This window comes from Balaenoptera physalus (genome assembly GCF_965194825.1).
Source record: "Balaenoptera physalus genome assembly, chromosome: 1".
In the NCBI taxonomy this organism is placed as follows: Eukaryota; Metazoa; Chordata; class Mammalia; order Artiodactyla; family Balaenopteridae; genus Balaenoptera; species Balaenoptera physalus.
In genome coordinates, this window is record NC_138882.1 from 195,435,722 (window position 1) to 195,460,032 (window position 24,311).

The 24,311-nt window shown below is 47.0% G+C and overlaps 1 protein-coding gene across 9 annotated transcripts in view; it reads left to right on the forward strand.

Moving 5' to 3' along the window:
• Positions 1 to 24,311, forward strand: part of CFAP74 (cilia and flagella associated protein 74) — an 80,549-nt gene that overhangs the window by 39,937 nt on the left and 16,301 nt on the right. For all 9 annotated transcript variants that reach the window (XM_082417615.1, XM_082417621.1, XM_082417617.1 and 6 more), the window contains 5 exons: positions 5,962 to 6,126; positions 7,188 to 7,350; positions 15,149 to 15,225; positions 15,629 to 15,751; positions 24,158 to 24,279. In XM_082417615.1, coding sequence (XP_082273741.1) covers positions 5,962 to 6,126; positions 7,188 to 7,350; positions 15,149 to 15,225; positions 15,629 to 15,751; positions 24,158 to 24,279 — 650 coding nt within the window. The remainder of the gene's footprint in view (positions 1 to 5,961; positions 6,127 to 7,187; positions 7,351 to 15,148; positions 15,226 to 15,628; positions 15,752 to 24,157; positions 24,280 to 24,311) is intronic.

Below are 24,311 nucleotides of genomic sequence, written 5' to 3' on the forward strand. Positions count from 1 at the left end.
CATTAGTTTCTTAAGTTATATAGAAAACAAAATGTGGAGTTACAAACCAAAGTTACAGTAACACTAGCTTTTAGACTAATAATTGCTTTTTTAAAAAATGTATTAGTGTTTTAAACCATGTAGGAACTAAAAGTGCAGTTACAAACCATTGTGACAGTGACACCAGCTTCCATAATTGCCCATGTGTTTCCCTCTGCTGAGCTTGGAGTTACTGTCTGGGGCCCTTTCCTCTCACCTGCAGGGCTCGCTGGGGCATTTCCTGCAGGCGAGTCTTTGGTGAGGAACTCCCGCAGCTTTTGTCTATCTGGGACTGTCTTGATTTCTTCCTCACTTTTAAAGGTTGTAGGATTCTCAACTGACATTTTTCTTCCTTGAGCACTTGGAATAAATGGGCTCACGGCCCTCTCGCCTCCAAAGAGTCTGATGAGAAACCTGCCCATTATGTTACTGAGGCTCCTTGTGTGTGACAGGTCATTTCTCTCTTGCTGCTGTCAAGATTCTCTCTTTTTCTCTGGCCTTTAACAGTCCAATTATAAGGTGTCTCAACACGAGTCTCTTTGAGTTCATCCTACTTGGGGTTTGTTGAACTTCTTTCAACCAACATAAACAAAGGTATGTTTATATCATACCTTTCATCGAATGTGGGAAGCTTTCGGCCATTATTTTTTGAAATATTCTCTCTGCCCTTTTCTCTCCTCCTCCTAGGACCCCACAATGCAAATATTGGCCCCTTGATGGTGTCCCACAGACCCCTCAGGCTCTGTTCAGTTTTCTTCAGCCTTTCTTCTTCCTGTTCCTCAGCCTCGATGACCCCACTGTCCCATCTTTAGGTTCCCGGATTCTGTCTTCTCCCTGATCAGATCCACCTCTGAATCCTGCTACTGAGTTTTCAATTCAGTTGTGGTACTTTTCAGCTCCAGATTTTTGTTGTTGTTGTTTCTTTTTAGGTTTTCTGTCTCTTTATTGGTAGCTCCATTTTGTTCACACATCATTTTCTTGACTCCCTTCACATCTTCTTTTACCTCTTTGAGCATCTTTAAGACAGTTGTGTTAAAGTCCTAGTCAAGTAGACCTGCCATCAGGTCCTTTTCAGGGACAGTTTCTGTTGATTTATTTTTCCTTTGAATGAATCATACTTTCTGTTTCTTTGTATGATTGTGGAGCACTGGACATTTGAATCTAATAATGTGGTAACTCTGGAAATCAGATTTTCCCTTTTCCCAGGGTTTGCTGTGTTTTGTTATTGTTTCTGTTTGTTTGCTTTTTGATTGCTGTCAGCTCTCTCTGTGCTGAGGGTCAGCCTGAGATGTAACCTTACTGTCTTCCCAGGTCTTTTCTGAGCCTTTCCCTAGGCATGCCTGGTCACTTCCTGGTTTTCCCTGTATATGTCCTAACCTTTAATGTCTGACTCACAAATGAGGAAAAAGAGAAAAATGAAGGAGGGGATGAAAAAAAGTGTGCTGGCCCTTTAAGTCCCCTCGAGTCACTTCAGGAGAGGGGGAGGGGCATGTGACAATGGGGCAGGAGCAGCAACTACGGTAGTTCTATTTTTAATCTTTTGAGGAACCTCCACACTGTTTTCCACAGTAGCTGCACCATCTTACATTCCCACGAACAGTGCACAAGAGTTCCAATTTCTCCACATCTTCACCAGCACTTGTTGTTTTCTGGGTTTTTTTGACAGGAGCCATCCTGATTGGTGTGAGGTGGTATCTCATTGTAGCTTTGACTTGCATTTCCCTGATGATTAGTGATGTTGAGCATCTTTTCATGTGCTTGTTGGCCATGGGTATGTCTTCTTTGGAAAAATGTCTATTCAAGTCCTTTACCCATTTTGAATTTGGTTGTTATTTGTTTTGTTGTTGTTGAGTTTTAGGAGTTCTCTGTGCATTCTGGGTATTAACCCCTTATCAGATATATGAGTTGCAAATATTTTCTCCCATTCTCTGGGTTGTCATTTTACTCTATAGAAAATGTCTTTTGATATAAAAATTTTTTCAATTTTCATGAAGTCCAATTTGTCAATTTTTTCTTTTGTTGCCTGCACCTTTGGTGTCATGTCTAAGAAATTATTGCCAAATTCAGTGTTGTGAAGATTTTACCCTTTGTTTTCTTCTAAGGGTTTTATTGTTTTAGGTCTTATATTTAGGTCCTTGATACATTTTAAGTAATTTTTGTGTATGGAATTAGGTAATTATTTTGCATGTGGACATTCACTTTCCCCAGGACCATTTGTTGAAAAGACTGTCTTTTCCCCCATTGAATGGTCTTGGCACCCTTGTCATAAGTTATTTGACCATATATGTGAGGGTTTATTTCTGGGCTCTCTGTTCTACTCCATTGGTCTATATGTCTGTCTTTATGCCAGTGCCACACTGTTTTGATCACTGTAGCTTTGCAGTAAGTTTTGAAATGAGGAAGAGTGACTCCTCCAGTTTTGTTCTTCCTTTTCAAGATTGTTTGGGCTATTCTGGGTCCCTTGCGATTCCATATGAATATTAGAATGTATTTTCCTGTTGCTGTAAAAAATGTCGTTTGAATTTTGATAGAGATTGCATTGAATCTGTAGATTGCTTTGGGTAATATTGATTTCTTAACAATAGTAAGTCTTACAGTCCATGAATATGGGATGTGTTTCCATTTATTTATGTCTTCTTTCAACAATGTTTTGTAGTTTTATTTTACAAGTCCTTCACCTCCTTGGCTAAGATAACTCCTAAAAATTTTATTCTTTTTTTATGTCATTGTAAATGGATTTGTTTTTGTAATTTCCTTTTCAGATTGTTCATTGTTCATGTACAGAAATGCAACTGATTTTTTTGTGTTGACTTTGTATCTGGCAACTTTGCTGAATTTGTTTATTAGATCTAACAGCTTTCTTGTGGAGTCTTTAGGATTTTCTGCATATAAGATCATGTAATCTGCAGAGATAATTTTACTTCTTCCTTTCCAATTTGGATACCGTTTTTTTCTTGACTAATTGCTGTGGCTAGAATTTCTAGTACTATGTCGAATAGAAGTGGGGAAAGCAGGCATCCTTCCCTCATTCCTCATCTTAAAGTAAAAGCTTTCAGTCTTTCACCATTGAATATTATGTTTGCTGTGGGTCTTTCATACTTGGCTTTTATTATATAAAGGTAATTTCTTTCTATTTCTATTTTGTTGAGTGCTTTTATTATAAAAGGGTGTTGAATTTTGTCAGATGCTTTTTCTGCATCAATTGAGATAATCGTGTGGGGTTTTCCCCTTCATTTTGCTGATGTCACATACTTCATTGATTGATATTTTTACATTCAACCATCCTTACATTCCAGGAATAAATTCCACTTGGTCATTGTGTATATTCTGTTTGCTAATATTTTGTTGAGGGTTTTTGCATTAATATTCATGAGGGATTTTGGTCTGTAGTTTTCTTTTGTTGTGGTATCTTTGTCTGGCTTTGGTATCAGGGTTATTGCCAGCCTCCTAGAATGAGTTATGAAGTGTTTCTACCTCTTCAGTTTATTTGGAAAGTTTGAGAAGCGTTGGTACTCTTTAACTGTTTGGTAGAATTCATCAGTGACGCCATCAGCTCCAGGGCTCTTCTTTGTCAGGAGATTTTTTATTATACATTCAGTCTTCTTACTAGTCATAGGTCTATTCAAATTGTCTTATTTCTTTGTGGTTCAGTGTTGGTAGGTTTTGTGTTTCTAGGAATTTGTACATTTCATCTGGGTTTGTTGCAGTTTGTTGGTACGGTTGTTTATAGTACTCACTTACAATCCTTTTTACTTCTGTAGAATCAGTATTAATGTCCCCACTTCCATTTCTGATTTTAGTAATTTGAGTCTTTCTTTTCTTAGTCCATCTAGCAGAAGTTCGTCAATTTTGTTGATCTTTTTGAAGAACCAACTTTTGATTTCATTAATTTTCTTTATTTTTCTATTCTCTCTTTTGTTTATCTCTGCTCTGATCTTTATTATTTTCTTCTGTCTGCTAGTTTTGGATTTACTTTGTTCTTTTCCTAATTTCTTGAGTAGCAAACATAAGTTGTTGATTTGAGATCTGTCTTGTTTTATGTTTTGTTTTGGTTTTGGTTTTGGTTTTTTGGCTGCACCATGCGGCTTGTGGAATCCTAGTTCCCTGACCAGGAATTAACCCCTGGCCCTCCACAGTGAAAGTTCAGAGTCCCAACCACTGGACCACCAGGAAACTCCCTGTCTTGTTTTTTAACGTGAGCTATGTAATGTAATGTAATGTAAGTTTTTTCTTTAATAAATTTATTTATTTTTGGCTGCTTTGGGTCTTCGTTGCTCTGCACAGGCTTTCTCTAGTTGAGGCGAGCGGGGGCTACTCTTTGTTGCAGTGCAGGGGCTTCTCATTGCGGTGGCTTCTCTTGTTGTGGAGCATGGGCTCTAGGAGCACGGGCTTCAGTAGTTGTGGCACGTGGGCTCAGTAGTTCTGGCTCGCGGGCTTTAGAGCGCAGGCTCAGTAGTTGTGGCGGACAGGCTTAGTTGCTCCGTGGCATGTGGGATCTTCCCGGATCAGGGCTTGAACCCATGTCCCCTGCCCTGGCAGGTGGATTCTTAACCACTGCGCCACCAGGGAAGCCCCTGTAATGTAAGTTTTTTAATGTAAGCTATAAATTTCCCCTTTAGCACCCCTTCCACTGCATCCCATAAGTTTTGGTATGTTGTGTTTTTGTTTTCACTCATTTTTATTATTTTATAACTTCTCTTGTGATTTCTTCTTTGATCCATTTGATGCTTAAAAATGTGTTGTTTAATTTCCACAATTTTGTGAATTTTTCCGTTTTCTTTATGTTATTGATTTCTAACTTCATCCTGTTGTGGTCAGAGAAGATACTTTGTACGATATCTATCTTTTTAAGTCTATTGAAACTTAGTTTGTGGCCTAACGTATGGTCAATCCTGGAAAATGTCCTGTGTGCACCTGAGAATAACATGTGTGCTGTTGTTGGGTGGAGTGTCCCGTATACGTCTGTTAGATCTCATTGGTTTATTATGTTCCTAAGTCCTGTATTTCCTTACTTATCTTCTGTCTGGTTGTTCTGTTTGTTATCATGAGAGGAGGAGTATTGTAAAACTTTCTATTTCTCCTTCAATTCCATCAGTTTTTGCTTCATATATTTTGATAGTCTTCCATTGGGTGTGTAACTGACTGTACTTGTTATATCTTTTTGCTGTATTGAGTTTTTTATTAATATATAACCATTGATCTTTTTATTATCTCCATAGTTTTGCCTTTTCCCAAAAGTCATAGAATTGGGATCATACAGTTTGGAGCCTTTTTAGATCAGCTTCTTTCACTTAGTTTAAGGTTTCTCCATGTCTGTTTATGGCTTGATAGCTCATTTCTTTTTAGCTGGCTTGACTTTTTTTTTTAATAAATTTATTTATTTAGGTATTTATTTTTGGCTGCGTTGGGTCTTCGTTGCTGCACGCGGGCTTTCTCTAGTTGTGGTGAGTGGGGGCTACTCTTCGTTGCGGTGCGCGGGCTTCTCATTGCGGTGGCTTCTCTTGCTGCAGAGCACAGGCTTCAGTAGTTTTGGCTTGTGGGCTCTAGAGCGCAGGCTCAGTAGTTGTGGCGCACGGGCTTAGTTGCTCCGCAGATGCGGGATCTTCCCGGACCAGGGCTCAAACCCGTGTCCCCTGCATTGGCAGACAGATTCTTAACCACTGCGCCACCAGGGAAGCCCCTGACTTTTTAAAACTTGGACTCAGGTGCTCCCAAACTGTCGTGATCAGTACACAGGTCTATGATTTCTGGGATGTGGGTTGTGTCCTGGGTTGTGCAGAGGCCCTGCCTCCCCCCATGAGCCAGAGGCAGGCCTCACCTCGGAGCATGAAGACAGGGCCAGAGCTCCTGTGTCCCCTCAGGGGTGCAGGGTGACAGGTGGGAGAGGAGACCTTGCTGTGAGCCTGGTGTGGTCACCCTGGCTCACTCGGGGTCTTTTGGCAGCTGTCCCTCGACAAGGAGCTCATCGACTTTGGCAGCTACGTGGTGGGTGAGACTGCATCCCGGACCGTCACGCTGACCAACCTCGGGGGCTTGGGCACCAGGTTCAGGTTTCTCCTGGCATCAGAGTGCTGTGAGACGGACACGTCCCCATCGGCCCTCAACACAGTGAGTGTGCTGCTGTTCCTGGCCGACGCCGTGACTGCTCAGCCAAGGGCAGCATGTGGCGTCTCCTGCCCCGAGACACAGTCCCACGAGTGTACAGGGGGCCACGTCGATGTGGGCGGGAGAAGGCCCAGCAGCGGGACGGCCTCCGGTCAGTCTAGGTGGAAGAGATCTGTCTCCGTAAGGAGTGCACCTAGGGCAGCAGGATGCTGTCCCGTCACACGTGTTGGCAAGGTGGTGGCCAAGTGCTCCAGGCCCTAAAGTCCCTGCCTGTGGGGGCGGGCGGTCCAGCCCAGACATCCCAGGCTAAAAAGCACAGCAAACCCTGCCCCGCACCTGCACCTCTCCCAAAGGTGCGAGGGGGGCCCTGGTCCTCTCACGGGAAGGCTGTGCACGTGTGCTGCTGAGGAAGCAGAAACAGGTGGGACCCCATCAGTGGAGACAACTTGCAGCACAGCCAGTGGACCCTGGGGGGGATTATTTGGGGGTGAGGACAAGCGCCTGGGCCCTCAGGGCTCCCCGCGGGCACCAGCCCTCTCCTGGTGGGTGTCTGTCCGGCTGGACAGCAGCTCCAGCCAAGCAGTGCCCCGTGTGTCCCCCCATGGCCCCTGAGTTGCACGCGGCAGGCACTCGGTCTGTTATGAGCCCAGGGAAGAAGACTGGGGGTCAGTGACCTCTGGGAAAGGAGCAGAGGTGGGGTTGGGCCGCTCTCAGCCTGCTGGGATCTGAGCTGAAGCCAGGAGAGCTCGGGGCTGGAGCCTGGGGGGCCCAAGCCCACGTGGGGGAAGAGCAGGCGTCCTGGAGGAATTGGCTGTGTGCCCACATGCAGCAGGCTCCGGGACAGGGCCGAGGAGGAGCCCGCCCGGGCTAGAGGGGGCCTGAGCCCCGGACGAGCCCGGCACGGGTCGCCAGAGAGCTGTTGAGGGGTGGTGTGGGAGCCCACGGCCCCCAGCCCGGATCACGGCCTGGCTCTCAACGTGGCCCTCCCCAGATGGCGGGTCTGGACGGTTGATGGGAAAGGCAAGTGGAAAGTGCCAGTAAAGGTGTCACATTCTCTTTTTCAGAGCAGTAGCTTTACATATGAAGACAAAGGTTTTTACGATAAAATCGCCACCAGTTTTTCTGAGCAGCTGATGGAGGGCAATGAGCCCTCGCCCACAGACGTGCCGAGCCAGAAGGAGTCCGGAAAGCTGGACGTGAAGGAACAGGAGGAGGGGCGCCCCGTAGGTGAGCCGGGCCCACAGCCTGCGCTCAGCACGCGGCTCCGGGGCACCTTGGCGGCAGGGCCCCGGGTCCCAGACGTTTGACGGGCAGAGGGCCTGGCAGGCTGGGTCGGAGGGCCCCAGAGGCACAGATTCCGGGAGCCACTCCGAGCACGGTTGCGTCGGCGAAGCCCGGTTGTGCCAGTGTGGTGCCAGTGTGGTGCCAGGGGTCTGGGCGGTGCAGAATTTTTCCAGGGCTCCAGTTTTAAGTAAGTAAGAGAATATTCATACGTATTTATATATTCAACTACATACTGGTTATGGAGTGGATTAAAATTTGCATCCATGTTTAAGCTAACAGAAGACTTAAAGGAAATCCCCAGCTTTGGACCACCAGGCTGGCCACAGGGGGAATTTGCCCTCCTCCCGGCCCTTGGTGGTCCTTGTTGGGACTTCTGAGGAGCGCTGCCTGATGGAGGGAGGGAGGGAGGGGATGGGGAGGAGGTCTGGGGGCTCTGCTGATGGGGTCGCTGAAGGCCCCAGGCTGGCTGGGGCCGCCCTGAACTCTGTCCGGAAGTCAAGTGCGTGTAACACGTGAGGACAGATTAAAGAAGAGCAGGAAGTAGGCAGCCCGAGCCCAGGCGGAGCCTGAGGAGGACGAGGTTCCGTGCGCCGCCCTCGCCGGCCACACCGCCTCCCCCCGGGACATCCCTCTGGCGTTGTCTTCAGCATTTCCTTGCCTCCCTTTACTTTTTCCATCCACGTTCACCGTCAGAAACAGCTGGATTTCTCCTGCGTCGGAGCCGCGGCGAGTGCATCCTGAGTTGTTTGGCTGCTGAGCTGTGTGGGGCGTCCACGTGGACTGGGCGGGGGTCCTCCGCTGCGTGGCGGCTCGTCTCACGAACATGCCTCGGTCACAGGCCACTCCCACCGGCTCCCATCGGGGGCATTTCACGGCGTGGGTCGTGCGCGCAGGGGCTCAGGCGGCGTCTCCATGTGTGTGAGTCTCCCTGGGGCGCGTCTTTGCCGCATCGCGGGGGACGCGCGGCTTCACTGTTACTACTACGTCTGTTCTTGTCCCGCGTGGCTGCAGCTGGGACTGCGCTACCCAATGCAGCTGCCACTAGTCACATCTGGCTATTCAGATTTAAATTAAGCAAAATTAAGTAATAGGAGAATTTCGTTCCTCCTTCCCAAGAGCCACATTTCAAGAGCTCACAGCCACCCGCGGCCCGTGGCTGGGTCCCACTGGGCAGCTCCGTGGGGCCGGTCTGGAGGCCTGGGAAGGGAGGCTCCCGTTTGTACTCCTCACACCACCAGCGAGGTTGCCTGTCTTTCCAGGTGCCTGTTTACCATTTGTATTTTCTTTTGTATGAAATACCTGTTAAAGCTTTTCACCCACTTTTCTATGGGGTTGTTTGTCTTTTCTTATTTATTCATAGGAGTTCTTTCCAGATCCTGTATACTTAGCCTTTCAGTTAGGAGGCTGCAAATATTGCCTCCAAGTCGAAGTCGTGACTTGTCCTTTTACTCCCTTTATGATCTCTTTTCTTAAATCGGAGTTCTTAATTTAATTTAATTTTATTTTATTTTTTATTTTTTTGGCCGTGCCACGTGGCATGTGGGATCTTAGTTCCCCAACCAGGGATCAAACCATCACCCCTTGCATTGGAAGTGCACTGTTGATAAACGTTGGTGTGAACATGGGATGCAGGGGTGCATGGGACCCCTGCCTCGGTATTTTTCTAATACTCCAGGAAAGCATCTTTCAAAAGACCATGTTTGTAATCTCACACGTGGCTTCAAGACCTACTTTAAATCTACAGTAATCAAGACAGTGTGGTCCAGATAAGGACACATGGATCAGCGGATCAGAACAGAGGTTACAAAACGTGGAGAGAGGAGAGACGCTGGTGTGCACACAGGTGGTTCTGTTCCCAGGGGGACAGAGGGTGAGTGGGTGGGGCTCCCTCCTCACCTCCTCTGCCTCCTGTGCTGGCTCAGGGGGTCAGCTGGCCTTGACCCCCAGCACCACACGTCGGGAGGGGCCGCCTTCCGAGTGGAGTTTGGGCCACCCCCCACGGGAGGTTCGTGGGGGTCCTCACATCAGCTGTGCAGCTCCCAGCGTGGGCCTCTGAGACCTGCTGACCCAGAACCTTCCCCACGGCTGCAACATCGGACACGGCAAGAGTGGTCAGAGCAAAGGGTCTGCCTCAGAAGGCTGCACATGTGGCAGACAAGTGCATCACGAGTATGAACTGCCACAGAGCAGAGCAGCAAGGAAGCAGCAGCATGGACCCCTTGCCCTTTAAAGGTGGCGAGGGGGTCGCCTTGATAATTGAAAACCATCAGCCAGGGCTTCCCTGGTGGTGCAGTGGTTAAGAATCCACCTGCCAATGCAGGGGACCCGGGTTCGAGCCCTGGTCCGGGAAAAATCCTACATGCCGTGGAGCAACTAAGCCTGTGGGCCACAACTACTGAGCCTGCGTGCCACAACTACTGAAGCCCGCACGCCTAGAGCCCGTTCTCGGCAACAAGAGAAGCCACTGCAATGAGAAGCCTGTGCACCACAACCAAGAGTAGCTCCCGCTCGCCATAACTAGAGAAAGCCCACATGCAGCAACAAAGACCCAGCACAGCCAAAAATAAATAAATAAATAAATTTATTTAAGAAAAAAAAGAAAAGAAAACCATCAGCCAGTCCCGTGTGGGTCTGCAGCCTGGACCTGTGACCCCCTCCTGTCTCCAGCCGAGACTTTAGGGTAAAGTGGTCCCAGGTTGGAAGAGCTTCGGGGCCCAGCCACACAAAGGCCAACCCTCTCCAGAAAAGTGCAGCTTCAGCTCAGAACTCAAGGAACTCCACAGATAAAGTGCCAGGAAGCACGTGCTCACAGTCAAAAACTGGTCTGCGTCTTCATTACGATACTAGCAGATGGATCCAGCAGGATGTGAGAAAGGATAATACATCATGAGCAAGTGGGGTCTGTCCTCCGAACACAAGGCTGGTTCAACATTCAAAAATCGTCCAATATTATTCACGATATCAACAGAAGAAAGAAGAAAAAACTTTATGATTGTCTTAACAGATGCAGAAAAAGCTTTTGACAAAATTCCATATCCATTTGTGACGGAAGATCTCAGTGAACTAGGAGTAGAAGAAAATTTCCTCAACCTGATGATGGGCACCTTTGAAAAATAAGAAACAAAAACTAACCCTAACAGTTAACATCATACTTGATGAAAGATTGGCTGCTTCTCCTGAAGGTTGGGAGTACAGCAGATGTTCATTCACTCATAGCTATTCAGTGCAATAAGGCAAGAAAAGGAAATAAAAGAAATAAAGTCGGAAAAGAAGAAAATAAAATCAGCTTTATTCACAGACAACATGACTGTCTATCTAGAATATCTCAAAGAATCCCGCAAAAGTTACAGAACTAGTGCGTTTAGCAAGGTCACAGGATACAATATACAAAAATCAAGCATATTTCTAGATAGAAATTAACAATTGGAAATTAAATTTTTATAAGTATCATTTATAATAGCACCAAAAACATGAACTACTAAGTTATAAAGCTAAGAAAAAATGTTCAGGGTCTGTATGCTGAAAACTACAAAACTCTGTTGAAAGAAATCAAAGGCCTCAATAAATGGGGAGATCCATGGAGCTTGTGGATGGAAAAGACTCAATATTGTTAAGAGGTCAGTTCTCCCAAAACTGACTGTAGATGAATGCAATTCTAATCAAAATCTAGCAGGGCTTTTTATGGGAATTGATAAGCTGATTCTAAAATTTATATGGAGGGACTTCCCTGGTGGTCCAGTGGGTAAGACTCCAAGCTCCCAATGCAGGGGACCTGGGTTCGATCCCTGGTCGGGGAACTAGATCCCGCATACATGCCGCAGCTAAAGATCCTGTGTGCTGCAACTAAGACCCAGTGCAGCCAAAATAAATAATAAATAAAATTTTTTAAATAAATAAAATTTATATAGAAATCTAAAGGACTTAAAATAACTAAAACAATTTTGAAAAAGAACAAAGTTAGAAGACTCAGACTACCTGATTTCAAGACTTCCTCTAAAGCTGGAGTAACACATAGCGTGATATTGGCAGAGGGAGAGACACACGGATTCAATGGGACAGGATAAAGGGTCCAACAATAGACCCACACAAGTATGCAAAGGTAATTCCTTGGAGAAAGAAAGTCTTGTCCTCAAATGAGACCTTAACAATTAGATAAACATATGCCCCCAAATTAACCTCCATCCATTCCTCTCACTGTAAACAAAAACTACTCAAAATCATAGAACTAAATGTAAAACCTAAAACTATAAAACTTCTAAAAGAAACATAGGAGAAAATCTGTGTAACCTTGGTTTGGGCAAAGATTTCTTAGCTATGACATCAAAAGCATGATCCATTCTTTAAACTTATAAACTGTACTTCCAAAAAAAAACACCAAAACCTCTGGACTTCATCAAAACTAAAACTATCTGCTCTTCTAAACAGACTGTTAAGAGAATGAAAGATAAGCCACTGACTGGCAGAAAATATTAGCAAATCACGGACATGATAAAGAACAGATCCAAAATGTATAAAGAACTTTGAAACCTCAATTAGAAAACAAATAACCCAGTCTTCGAATGGGCAAATGACCTGAACAGACACTTGACCAAAGAAGATGTGTGGATGGCAAGTAAACACATGAAAAGACACTTGACAACAGTAGACAGAAGGAAAAACAAATTAAAACCGCGATGGGCCGTCACTACACGCCTGTTAGAAGGGCGAGATTAAACCCCAACACCCGACAGAAGCAAGTGCTGATGAGGCGCTGCCGTGACTCTCGTCCATTGCTACTGGGTGTGCACAGTGGTGCAGCCACTGTGGAGAGCAGTTCAGCAATTTCTTATAAAGTCGAACAAACACCATACAACCCAGAAACCCCACTCCTAGGTACTTACCCAAAGAAATGAAAACTAACTTCAAACAGAAACCTGCACATGAATGCATGTAGAGGGTTTCTCTGTGATTGCCAGCGTCTGCTGAGTGGTGAGTGGATAAACAACCTGGCACCTCTCTTCTCTGGAGCGCTACTCAGCAATGAAAAGGAATGAACTGGGGACCCACACACAACACGGATGCACCTCATGACATCACACTAATGAAAAACGTCAGACGCAGAAAACTGCAAACCATGTGATTCCATTTATGTGTCATTCTGGAAAAGGCAAAACTGTAGGGACAGAAAACAGATCGGTGGTTTCCAGGAGCAGGGGAGGGATTGACTACTAAGGGGCACAGGGAGAATTCGGGTGGGGAGGTGATGGAAATATTCTGTATCTTGATTGTGGTGGGGGATACACCCTGTATGCATTTGTCAAAACTTGCAGAAGTTTACACTAAAAAAAAGAAATGGGAGAGAAATCCCTCAGCACAAACAAATGATAGCATTACGATCTTGCATCCTTCAGATATTATATTATCAGACATTGAAAATAAAATAAGCACACTTAATACATTGAAAAAATCACAAAGGAATAAGATCAAGTAGAATTGAAAATGAGGGACTTCCCTTGTGGCGCAGTGGTTAAGAATCCACCTGCCAATTCAGGGGACATGGGTTCGAGACCTGGTCCAGGAAGATCCCACATGCCGTGGAGCAACTAAGCCCGTGTGCTCTAGAACCTGTGCTCTGCAACAAGAGAAGCCACCACAATGAGAAGCCCGCGCACTGCAACAAAGAGTAGCCCCACTCGCCACGACTAAAGAAAGCCCGTACGCAGCAACAAAGACCCAACACAGCCAAAAATAAATAAATTTATTTTTTTAAAACAATAAAGAAAATGAACCAAATAAAACATCTTGCAGTAAGAATATGATCACTGAAAACAAACAAAACCCCAATCACTGGGTTAAACTGTGGATTAGACACTGCTGAAGAGACAATTAGGGAACTAGAAGATAGAGATGGAAACATGAAGGAAGCAGTACAACACATGTACTGTTGAGTGACTTGTCAGGAGCGACTTGTCCACTGGGATCAGGAAAAGACACTATTCAAAGAGCTACTAGCTGAGAATGTTCTAAAATGCTGAAATGCCTCTAACTCCAGGAAGTGAGTAAATATCCACCCTGTGACTGACAGAACAGAATGGACGCATGGAGCAGATACACTGCACACACAATTAATGAAAGTCTTCCTAATCATTCACAAGCCTGATTCTAGAATTAGTGGACGCTCACCGTATTCCCAGGACACTGACCTACCCGATCCCGCCCTGGGTCACCGAGCGACCGCAGCCAGCACCCATGCAAGATGAAGCAGCTGACCCCAGGGTCTGGCCTGGACTCCGGGCGCAGGGCAGGACCCCGCGGGCCCAGGTCTGGGCTCTCACCGAGGTAACTCCTGAAGCAGACAAGGACGTAAACATTGGGGTGGTGGGAGCCAACTGGCCCACTCTCCCCCACCCAACTTGGTGGCAGTCGTAGCTGCTGGCTGCGTGAGAAGTCTGCCAAATCGGAGGAGCCAGAACTGGGGGCCTCTGCCTTTACAACCCCAGGCCCCAGAAATGGCGCATACCGCCCTGTGGTAGCCTGGGGCAGGCCGCAGCCGTGCACCTGGGCTCTCCACGGGGCCGGCCTGGCAGCCCAGCTGGGGAAGGACTCAGAAGGGACGCTGACCTTCGCCTCTCCTATCAAACTGGGTCTGTTCACGTGCAAAGTCAACAGGAAGACCTTCTCGGATGAGAGGAAACGGGGTCTGCCCTTCCTGACGGATGGCCTGCCATTCTTGGGGTGCCCCCCCAAATCCCGAGGGCCGGGGCGGGCTCCATGGCCCACCCGTGGGGAAGGGATGTGATGTCGTGAGGGATTAGTGTGATGTCATGAGGTGCATCCGTGTTGTGTGTGGGTCCCCAGTTCGTTCCTTTTCATTGCTGAGTAGCACTCCAGAGCAGAGAGGTGCCAGATTGTTTATCCGCTCGCCAGTCAGCAGGCAACGTGCACACAGACAAGGCTAAATAAGTGTGAAAATTAGGCTGCGAACATTTTATTATCGCCTGAAAGTGGATGTTGTGTTGCATTTCCAGGACTCAGCAGCCCCTCCGGCTCCGGTGGGTCCCTGGGAAATGGCTGACCCCCTCCCCACACCCGACTCTGGCCCAGCCCTGACACGGCACCCTGCTGTTTCCGCATCTTAATACAAACCCCCTTGAGCCCACTTTCCACTCCTCCTGCTTCGAAGTGAAGCCCCAGATGGTCCACTTCTCGGCCGTCCCCTCTCCGATGCGCTGCTCTCAGGCCGCTGCACCCGCCGGGCCGCCCTGGGGCCAGCGTCCTTCACCCACCCCCTTCCCTGCACTGGGACTTTGGGCAACTAGGGACCCTCTCCCCCACCAGCCTCCTGCTCCAGAGGCCGCGGTGCCCACTGTCCAAATCCACCTGAGAAGCCCCAGGCCTGGGGCTTGAGCTGGGGGTCCCCGAGTTCCCGAGGTCCCTGACCAGGAGGTGGCCACGGGAGGAGGGGGTCTGCGGGGGCACATCCACGCGAACCTGGGGCCACAGTGATAGCCTCCTGTGGCCCCTAGCCCTGGGGAAGGGTGGGGTAGCAGGAGATGGCATTGTCAGGACGAGCTGTCTGTGCAGGAGGGCTGGGGTGGCCCCCACGAGCCCCAGAACAGCGCCTGGTCTGGCAGAGGGAGGGGGCCGGATGGTGCCCTAGCGCCCCGGGAGGACAGGTGGGGGGTGGCCACGCCTCAGGTGGGTGTGGCAGAGCTGCCCAGCCATGCCCGGCCAGCCTCACACCTGGACCCTTCTCTTCCAGAATCAGAGGGAGTGGCCTTGACCACCATCGTGACTGTACCTCCCAACGAGGGACAGACGGAGTTCTCACTGGGAGAGGTCAGGCCCACCTTCTTCCAGCCCGCAGGGTGGTCCGTCCAACTGACCAGAGCCGGACTAGACTAGTCTGGCTGCTGGACTCGCCTCCTCTGGGCAGTTAGCTGTCTCAGCCGGTGTCCGGCTGCCCCGTCTCAGGCTGGGGCCGGGCGGGTCCAGAGCCGCAGAGGCAGGGCCCTGGGTGCCCTTAGTCCAGCTCAGAGGAGACGCCGATGCAGGGCCTCCCCAGCCAGAGCGTGGGGGCTGTGCGTGTGTGTGCAAGGACCGGGCCATCAGGAGAGCGAGTGCACACACGGGGGCTGCCACCACTCGCCCCCGCAGTGACCCGGCCGTGGTGAGGCCACGGGAGACGCCGCGACGGGAACGTGAAGGCTGAGCGGCCCTGACCACCTCTCTTGCCGTGCAGATAACAGAGGGGGAGATTGGCCCCTTCAGCTCCATCAAAGTGCCCGTCATCTTCACCCCGATCGTCCCGGGAGCGGTCTCCACCAGGTTCAAGGTCGTGTTTAAGAATCAGCAGTGCCCGACCGTGAGTACCCTGCTGCTCCCTGGGCACGGGGTCCCCGCCCTCCGCGTCCCCTCCACCACGACCACGTGAGGCTGCTGCCCGCACTGCCCACGCTTGCGTGGCTAGTCAGTGGCACACATGGCTGGCAACATAGCCAACACTCGCACACCTGTGAACACACATGCACACACACACACACCTTGCACTTAATCACTAGGGATGTCTTTCTTAATTTCCCAGTAGTTAAAATTTGTCATCATTACTTTTTAGATTTATTTATTTATAAGTTTATTAAATTGAATTATGCTCAGGCAATATAATCAGCAAAGTCTTTTTTTTAATTTGTTAAAGTTTTCTTTGTGACCAAAGGCAAGATTGATTTTATAAATATTATATGTGCATATGAAGAAAGTGTATTTAATGGCTGTAAACAGATTTATTAGCTGGATTATTCACATTATTCATGCCCCTCCGTGGGTTTTTTTTTTTCAAGTCATTTGCCAATTTTTCTATTGTGTTTTCTTTCTTACTGGGACTCTGAGTTTGTGGAGGTATTTTTTTTAGTTACAGGTGTACAGCATAGTGATTCAAAAATTCTATAGGTTATATTCCATTTAAAGCCATTATAGGGAATTCCCCGGTGGTCCAGTGGTTACGACTCGGCACTTTCACTGCTGTGGGCCCGGGTTCAATCCCTGGTCGGGGAACTAAGATCCCCCAAGCCGTGCAGTGCAGCCAAAAAAAAAAAGTTATAAAATATCAGTTATAGCCCCTGTGCTGTCCTGTATATCCTTGCAGCTTATCTATTTTTTAAAATATTTATTTATTTATTTATTTGACTGCGCCGGGTCTTAGTTGTGCCATGCAGGATCTTTTAGTTTCGGCATGCGGGATCTAGTTCTCTGACCAGGGATCGAATCTGGGCCCCCTGCATTGCGAGTGCAGAGACTTAGCCACTGGACCACCAGGGAAGTCCCTGTAGCTTATCTATTTTATACATAGTAGTTTGTGTCCCTTAATCCTCTACCCCTATCTTGCCCCTTCCCTGACCCTTCTCCTCACTGGTACCCACTAATTTGTTCTCTATATCTGTGTGTCTGTTTCTGTTTTGTTATATTCATTCAGTTGTTTTATTTTCTAGATTCCACATATAAGTGATAACATAGACAGTGTTTGTCTTTCTCTGTCTGACTTACTTCACTAAGCATGATACCCTCTAGGTCCATCCATGTTGCTGCAAACATCAGGATTTCATTCTTTTCATGGCTGAGTAGTATTCTGTTGTATATATGCACCACGTCTTCTTTATCCATTCCTCTGTTGATGGACACTTAGGTTGCTTCCATATCTTAGCTATTGTAAATAATGCTGCCATGAACATTGGGGTGCGTATATCTTTTCAAATTAGTGTTTTTGTTTCTTGCAGATGTATACCCAAGAGTGGAATTGGTGGGTCATATGGTAGTTCTATTTTTAGTTTTTTGAGGAATTTCCATACTGTTTTCCACAGTGGTTGCACCAGTTTACATTCCCACCAACAGTGCATGAGGGCTCCCTTTTCTCCACATCCTCTCCAATACTTGTTATTTGTAGACTTTTTTTTTTTCACACACACACACTGTATTTTATTTTTACAAGAGATAAATAGACTGACACCAAGCATTGTACATGGATGACCACAACAAAAGCAACAATGATTGCAATTACCAAACATGAAACACACTCATACTATGTCATAATATTGACATTCAGTCCAGTAATCCTCCACTGTAACAGCTCCTTTACTTTGCAGTGAAAATTGATTTGTATATTCTTTGCCTCTGAGTCCTTGTGGGATTTTTTTTTTTTAATTCAGACAGAAAGTCACAAAAATTATACTCATCCTCATCAGTTCACTCAGTCCCATGTAATTAATTTTTTTTTTTCATCTTGATCTTTTGTTAGCACTTTTATGAGTTCATCAGTTTTTCATTAGAGTTCTGAAAATGCTTATTCATTCAGTTCAGCAGTACAGTCAGTTACCAGAAACCTGTACTTGTCAGAGTCTTTTCCATGAATTTCTTGAAGATGAAACCCTTTTATAGGAACATATTTGCAAAATCATCAGAGTACACCCAGAACTGTCTGTAAATGACAAAAGACTTAAAAATGACCACGGTTAAAGATTTGATGAAAGTTCATAATAATGCAGTTGACAAGAAAATTAGTTATTTCTGAGATATACATTTTAAAGTAATAACTAGGATTATTACTTATAACATTATACCAGAACATATAAGATTTTTAGAAATTTCATGTAATGTCCGAAACATTTATATGAACATGTTTCCATACATATTTCCATACAAATACAAATATAAGATTTTTAGAAATTTCATGTAATGTCTGAAACATTTATATTAACATATTTCCATACAAATAACCCAATGAAAGTTTAGTATTAGTTGTTTTGTTTGTTTTTTTATACTGCAGGTTCTTATTAGGCATCAATTTTATACACATCAGTGTATACATGTCAATCCCAATCGCCCAATTCAGCACACCACCATCCCCACCCCACCGCAGTTTTCCCCCCTTGGTGTCCATATGTCCATTCTCTACATCTGTGTCTCAACTTCTGCCCTGCAAACTGGCTCATCTGTACCATTTTTCTAGGTTCCAAATACATGCATTAATATACGATATTTGTTTTTGACTTTTTGATGAAAGCCATTCTGACAGGTGTGAGGTGATATCTCATTGTGGCTTTGATTTGGATTTCCCTGATGGTGTCAATGCTGAGAATCTTTTTATGTGCCTGTTAACCATGTGCATGTCCTCTTTGGAAACATGTCTATTCAGGTCTTCTACTCATTTTTTTTTAACTTGTTTATTTTTTTACTATTATTATTTTTTTTAATATTTCAGCTTACTTTTTTTTTTTTTTAAACTTTGGGTTTATTTTATTTATTTATTTATGGCTGTGTTGGATCTTCATTTCTGTGCGAGGGCTTTCTCTAGTTGCGGCAAGTGGGGGCTACTCTTCATCGCGGTGCGCGGGCCTCTCATTATCGCGGCCTCTCTTGTTGCGGAGCACAGGCTCCAATCGCACAGGCTCAGTAATTGTGGCTCACGGGCCTAGTTGCTCCGCGGCATGTGGGGTCCTCCCAGACCAGGGCTCAAACCCATGTCCCCCGCACTGGCAGGCAGATTCCCAACCACTGCGCCACCAGGGAAGCCCCTTGTTTATTTTTTATTTTTTATTTTTTTGGCCATGCCACACAGCATGCGGGATCTTAGTTCCCTGACCAGGGATCAAACCCGGGCCCCCTGCAGTGGAAGCGTGGATTCCTAACTACTGGACCACCAGGGAATTCCCTTCTGCTCATTTTTTAATTAGATTGTTTGTTTTTTGATATTGGGTTTTATGAGCTGTTATATATATTTTGGATGTTAATCCCTTATCGTTCATATCATTTGCAAATACTTTCTCCCATTCAGTAGGTTGTCTTTTCAGTTTTGTCAGTGGTTTCTTTCGCTGCACAAAAGCTTTTATGTTTAATTAGGTCCCATTTGTTTATTTTTGCTTTTGTTTCCTTTGCCTTGGGAGACAGATCCAAAAAAATACTGCTACAATTTATGTCAAAGAGTGTTCTGCCTACATTTTCTTCTAAAAGTTTTATAGCTTCTGGTCTTACATTTAGGTCTTTAATACATTTTGAGTGTATTTTTGTGTATGGTGTTAGAGAATGTTCTAATTTCATTCTTTTACATGTAACTGTCCGGTTTTCCCAGCACCACTTGTTGAAGAGACTGTCTTTTCTCCATTGTATGTTCTTTCCTCCTTTGTCATAGATTAGGTGACCATAAGTGCATGGGTTTATTTCTGGGCTCTCTTTCCTGTTTCATTGATCTATGTGTCTGTTTTTGTGCCAGTACGATGCAGTTTTGATGCTTGTAGCTTTGCAGTATAGTCTGGAGTCAGGGAGGGTGATTCCCCCAGCTCTGTTCTTCTTTGTCAAGATGCTTTGGCTTCCCTCCATGTTCCTTCCACACGTCCATCTTCCCTTATGACCCGATCTTTGAGAAGTTCTGCTTACACTTTTTTTTTTTAACATCTTTATTGGAGTATAACTGCTTTACAATGGTGTGTTAGTTTCTGCTTTATAACAAAGTGAATCAGCTATACGTACACATATATCCCCATATCTCCTCCCTATTGCGTCTCCCTCCCACCCTCCCTATCCCACCCCTCTAGGTGGTCACAAAGCACCGAGCTGATCTCCCTGTGCTATGCGGCTGCTTCCCACTAGCTATCTATTTTACATTTGGTAGTGTATATATGTCCATGCCACTCTCTCACTTCGTCCCAGCTTACCCTTCCCCCTCCCCGTGTCCTCAAGTCCATTCTCTAAGTCTGCGTCTTTATTCCTGTCCTGCCCCTAGGTTCTTCAGATCCATTTTTTTTTCTTTCTTTTTTTTTTTAGATTCCATAAATATGTGTTAGCATATGGTATTTGTTCTTCTCTTTCTGACTTACTTCACTCTGTATGACAGTCTCTAGGTCCATCCACCTCACTACAAATAACTCAGTTGTGTTCCTTTTTATGGCTGAGTAATATTCCATTGTATATATGTGCCACATCTTCTTTATCCATTCATCTGTTGATGGACACTTAGGTTACTTCCATGTCCTGGCTATTGTAAATAGAGCTGCAATGAACATTTTGGTACATGACTCTTTTTGAATTATGGTTTTCTCAGGGTATATGCCCAGTAGTGGGATTGCTGGGTCGTATGGTAGTTCTATTTTTATTTTTTTATGGAACCTCCATACTGTTCTCCATAGTGGCTGTATCAATTTACATTCCCACCAACAGTGCAAGAGGTCTCCTTACGCTTCTAACAGAGGGCTCTGTTCAGCTGCTTTATTGTTTCATGCATGAGGGTTTATAGTTGTTTTCTTATCGTGAATTGTGCCTTTCACCAGAACCAAACATCCCCCTTCATCCTGCTGCTCATGGCACCTCTATATCCAGCTGATCCCACAGTAACAACAGGGCCACTCCTGCTTTCCTCTGCTTCACCTTCACCTCATATCCCTTTGTCCTCCCCGCCCCCCGATACTTATCCTTTTTTAATGACTTCGTGTGTGTTTTAAGGAGCCAGGTTTTGTCTGTGGACCCAGACTAATGTTGTCTGCCTTTAGGGGGAGAATCCAGTGCATTTGCAGCATAATATTGACACACTTTGTTTTACTACTTCCATTAGTTTTGTCTACTATTCATTTTATCATATTGTTTCCTCACTTTCAGTTTTCTTGTTTTCATTGGTTTGATCAAGTTGCTACTTATTCCTTTTTTCCCTGTTATTTGGAAATTCTATTTTCCATTCAATGAACAGTCCCCTCCCCTTTCCCAGTCCTTAAATCCCACATGACTTTCTATTTCTTTTTTTTTTTTAATAAATTTATTTATTTTATTTATTTATTTTTGGCTGCATCGGGTCTTTGTTGCTGTGTGCGGGCTTTCTCTAGTTGCGGCGAGTGGAGACTACTCTTCGTTGTGGTGCGCGGGCTTCTCATTGCATTGGCTTCTCTTGTTGCAGAGCACAGGCTCTAGGCATGCAGGCTTCAGCAGTTGTGGCACACAGGCTCAGTAGCTGTGGCTCGCGGGCTCTAGAGCACAGGCTCAGTAGTTGTGGCGCACGGGCTTAGTTGATCCGTGGCATGTGGGATCTTCCCAGACCAGGGCTCGAACCCATGTCCCCTGCAGGCAGGCGAATTCTTAACCCCTGTGCCACCAGGGAAGCCCTGACTTTCTATTTCTTAAGTGCAAGAGAACAATCCTCCAAGACGGACGGTACCCCAGCAGTTCACTCCACCAACACTTCCTTATGACTAAAATAAAACGTGATTTTGGGTCCCTTTTATTTACCCTCTTTCTTGGCCCTCAATGTCTCAGTTTCACTCAACTGTCATTAGAATTATTAGAATCTCCTCCGACTCTGCTCCCACTGCTTCAGGAGTTCTGACCCAACGCCGTGGTCCACGATTCCAGGCAGGTGGCCATCTCTGTCCAGGTGTGACCATTTGATGATTCTGTGCTCACCACACTCTCCTCTCCTCTCGCCATCAGGAGTCTCTGCTCTGGTGTGTTTCCCATATACAAATGAGTCTGTCAGGGGCCAGGGATTTGAGACACAATATTCATTTATTTGTAACAGAAACCCCAAGGAATAGGCCATACCCTACAATACCCCACAGTGTACCATAATACTCACACTGTTCCCACATGTCCACAGTACCCATGGAGTCCCACAGTTCCCCATGGTACCCCCAGAGGTCCCCACAGAGCCCTTGCTGTGGTGTCAGGAAGGAACAAGGACCAGACCTGGGTAACTGAGCGCTTGGAGAGGATGGCCTGGCCGGGGCTGTGACCTCGGGTCAAGGACCTGCCAGCCCACGGGGGCCCTGCCAGGCGAGCCGGGGCAGTGAACACCCTGACCACTCTCCTACCCCACCTCCTCACCCGGGGGTGGTGCACACGCAGCCCCTGGGGCGGCTCTCGGCCTCCGGGGGTGAACGGGGGTCTGGATGCCCATCCTGCCGCCTGTTTTCCTGAGACGCGTCCCTCGTGACACGTTCTGGGTTCTGCCGGCCTGCAGACCCCTCCCCTCAGGGCTGTGAGGACGCTGCCCACTGTCTCCGCGTGGGGATGGCCCCAGCGCAGGCTGGCCCTTCCTTTCCGTGTCTGTGCCTTTCTTACCCTCTCTGGCTGGCTCCTCCATAGACGGGGGCTTCCTGTGCCGACCAGCCCGTCTGCTTCACGGACGCCTGTCCCCCAGCCTCGTATGTCACGTGTCACCGCATGTGTCCGCCTGCTCGCCTGGTGCTGACTCAGGTGCCGGCGGGAACAGCCTCTTTCTGACCTGCCTGGCCGTGCGGTCAGGACGCTGCCCCGGGCCTCAGTGCCTCTCGGCAGCAGCCCCCCGCCCCCCTCGGTGGATCACCGTTCACCTGCTGTCACCACTGCCTTTGAGTGAAGTGGCCGTGCTTCTCCTCAAATCCCCTCCTGACTCTCCCAGCTGCTCCGTTTCTCTGGACATGCTTTCTTTTTATTCTGTCCATCTTGTCTCTGGCCCTGGAAATGGGCTGTATGTTTCAGTGACCCTGTGGCCTCGGATCCGGCGCTGGTGTGTTCTAAGGTCACGGTCCTGCAGGTGGTAGGAAGGGAAGCCCTCCACCCAGTTGTGTAGGCTGCTGGTCACTGTTCCTGCCTGAGGGGGGCTGCTGTGCACAGGCTGTCTCTGCAGGACACCCACAAATCCCAAGCTCCCGAGACCGAGAAGCTTGGTCTGACTGCAGGAAGCCGACGCCAGGGTCCGAGGTGGGGAGAAGCACCTGTCTCCTGGGCCCTTTGAGAACCCTGAGCTTCCATTTGTTTCAGCTGCGTGTACTGCCTGTGTGATGCATGAGTCTGCAATAAAACGGCTGTTGTTTTTTTTCGATAAATTTATTTATTTGTTTTTTTATTTTTGGCCGTATTGGGTCTTCGTTGCTGCACGCGGGCTTCCACTAGTTGTGGAGAGCGGGGGCTACTCTTCGTTGCGGTGCGCGGGCTTCTCATTGTGGTGGCTTCTCCTGTTGCAGAGCACGGGCTCTAGGCACGAGAGCTTCAGTAGTTGTGGCTCGCAGACCCTAGAGCACAGGCTCAGTAGTTGTGGCGCACGGGCTTAGTTGCTCCGCGGCATGTGGGATCTTCCCGGACCAGGGCTCGAACCCGTGTCCCCTGCATCGGCAGGTGGATTCTTAACCACTGCACCACCAGGCAAGCCCAGGTTTGTTTTTTTTTGTTTTGTTTTTTTTTAATTTTATTTTATTTATTTTTGGCTGTGTTGGGTCTTGTTTCTGTGCGAGGGCTTTCTCTAGTTGTGGCAAGCGGGGGCCACTCTTCATCGCGGTGCGTGGGCCTCTCACTATCACGGCCTCTCTCGTTGTGGAGCACAGGCTCCAGACGCGCAGGCTCGGTAGTTGTGGCTCACGGGCCCAATTGCTCCGCGGCATGTGGGATCTTCCCAGACCAGGGCTGGAACCCGTGTCCCCTGCATTGACAGGCGGATTCTTAACCACTGCACCACCGGGCAAGCCCGGGTTTTTTTAAACAGCTGAAACTGTTGATATTTATGAAGCTGCGTGGTGGGTACATGGCAATCCATCGTACCATTCTATCTTTTTATGTTTAAACATTTTGAAAATAAAAAGGATTGTTTAAATTATATGATGTAAAAAGTGCCATAGATCTCCAAAACATGACCAGTTTAATTATTAACCTTCCAGTTTTTGTAAGGGTCACAAAACACCGCTGCTGAGCTCTGCGTTAGCGCTCACGGGCACGCCTGCTCTGCTGACGGAAATACGTGTTGTCGGATTTTCATGTTCAAATTCAGTTACATTTCAAAGTCGTCGGCGTTGCTATCGACGTGCCAGTCTGGGTGCCAAAGCCCAACGTAGACCTGAAGATCTGCATGTACGACCGGCTGTATCAGGACTCCATCCTCGTCCACACACGGTGAGCCCTCGGCAGGGGTGAGGTCACGGACC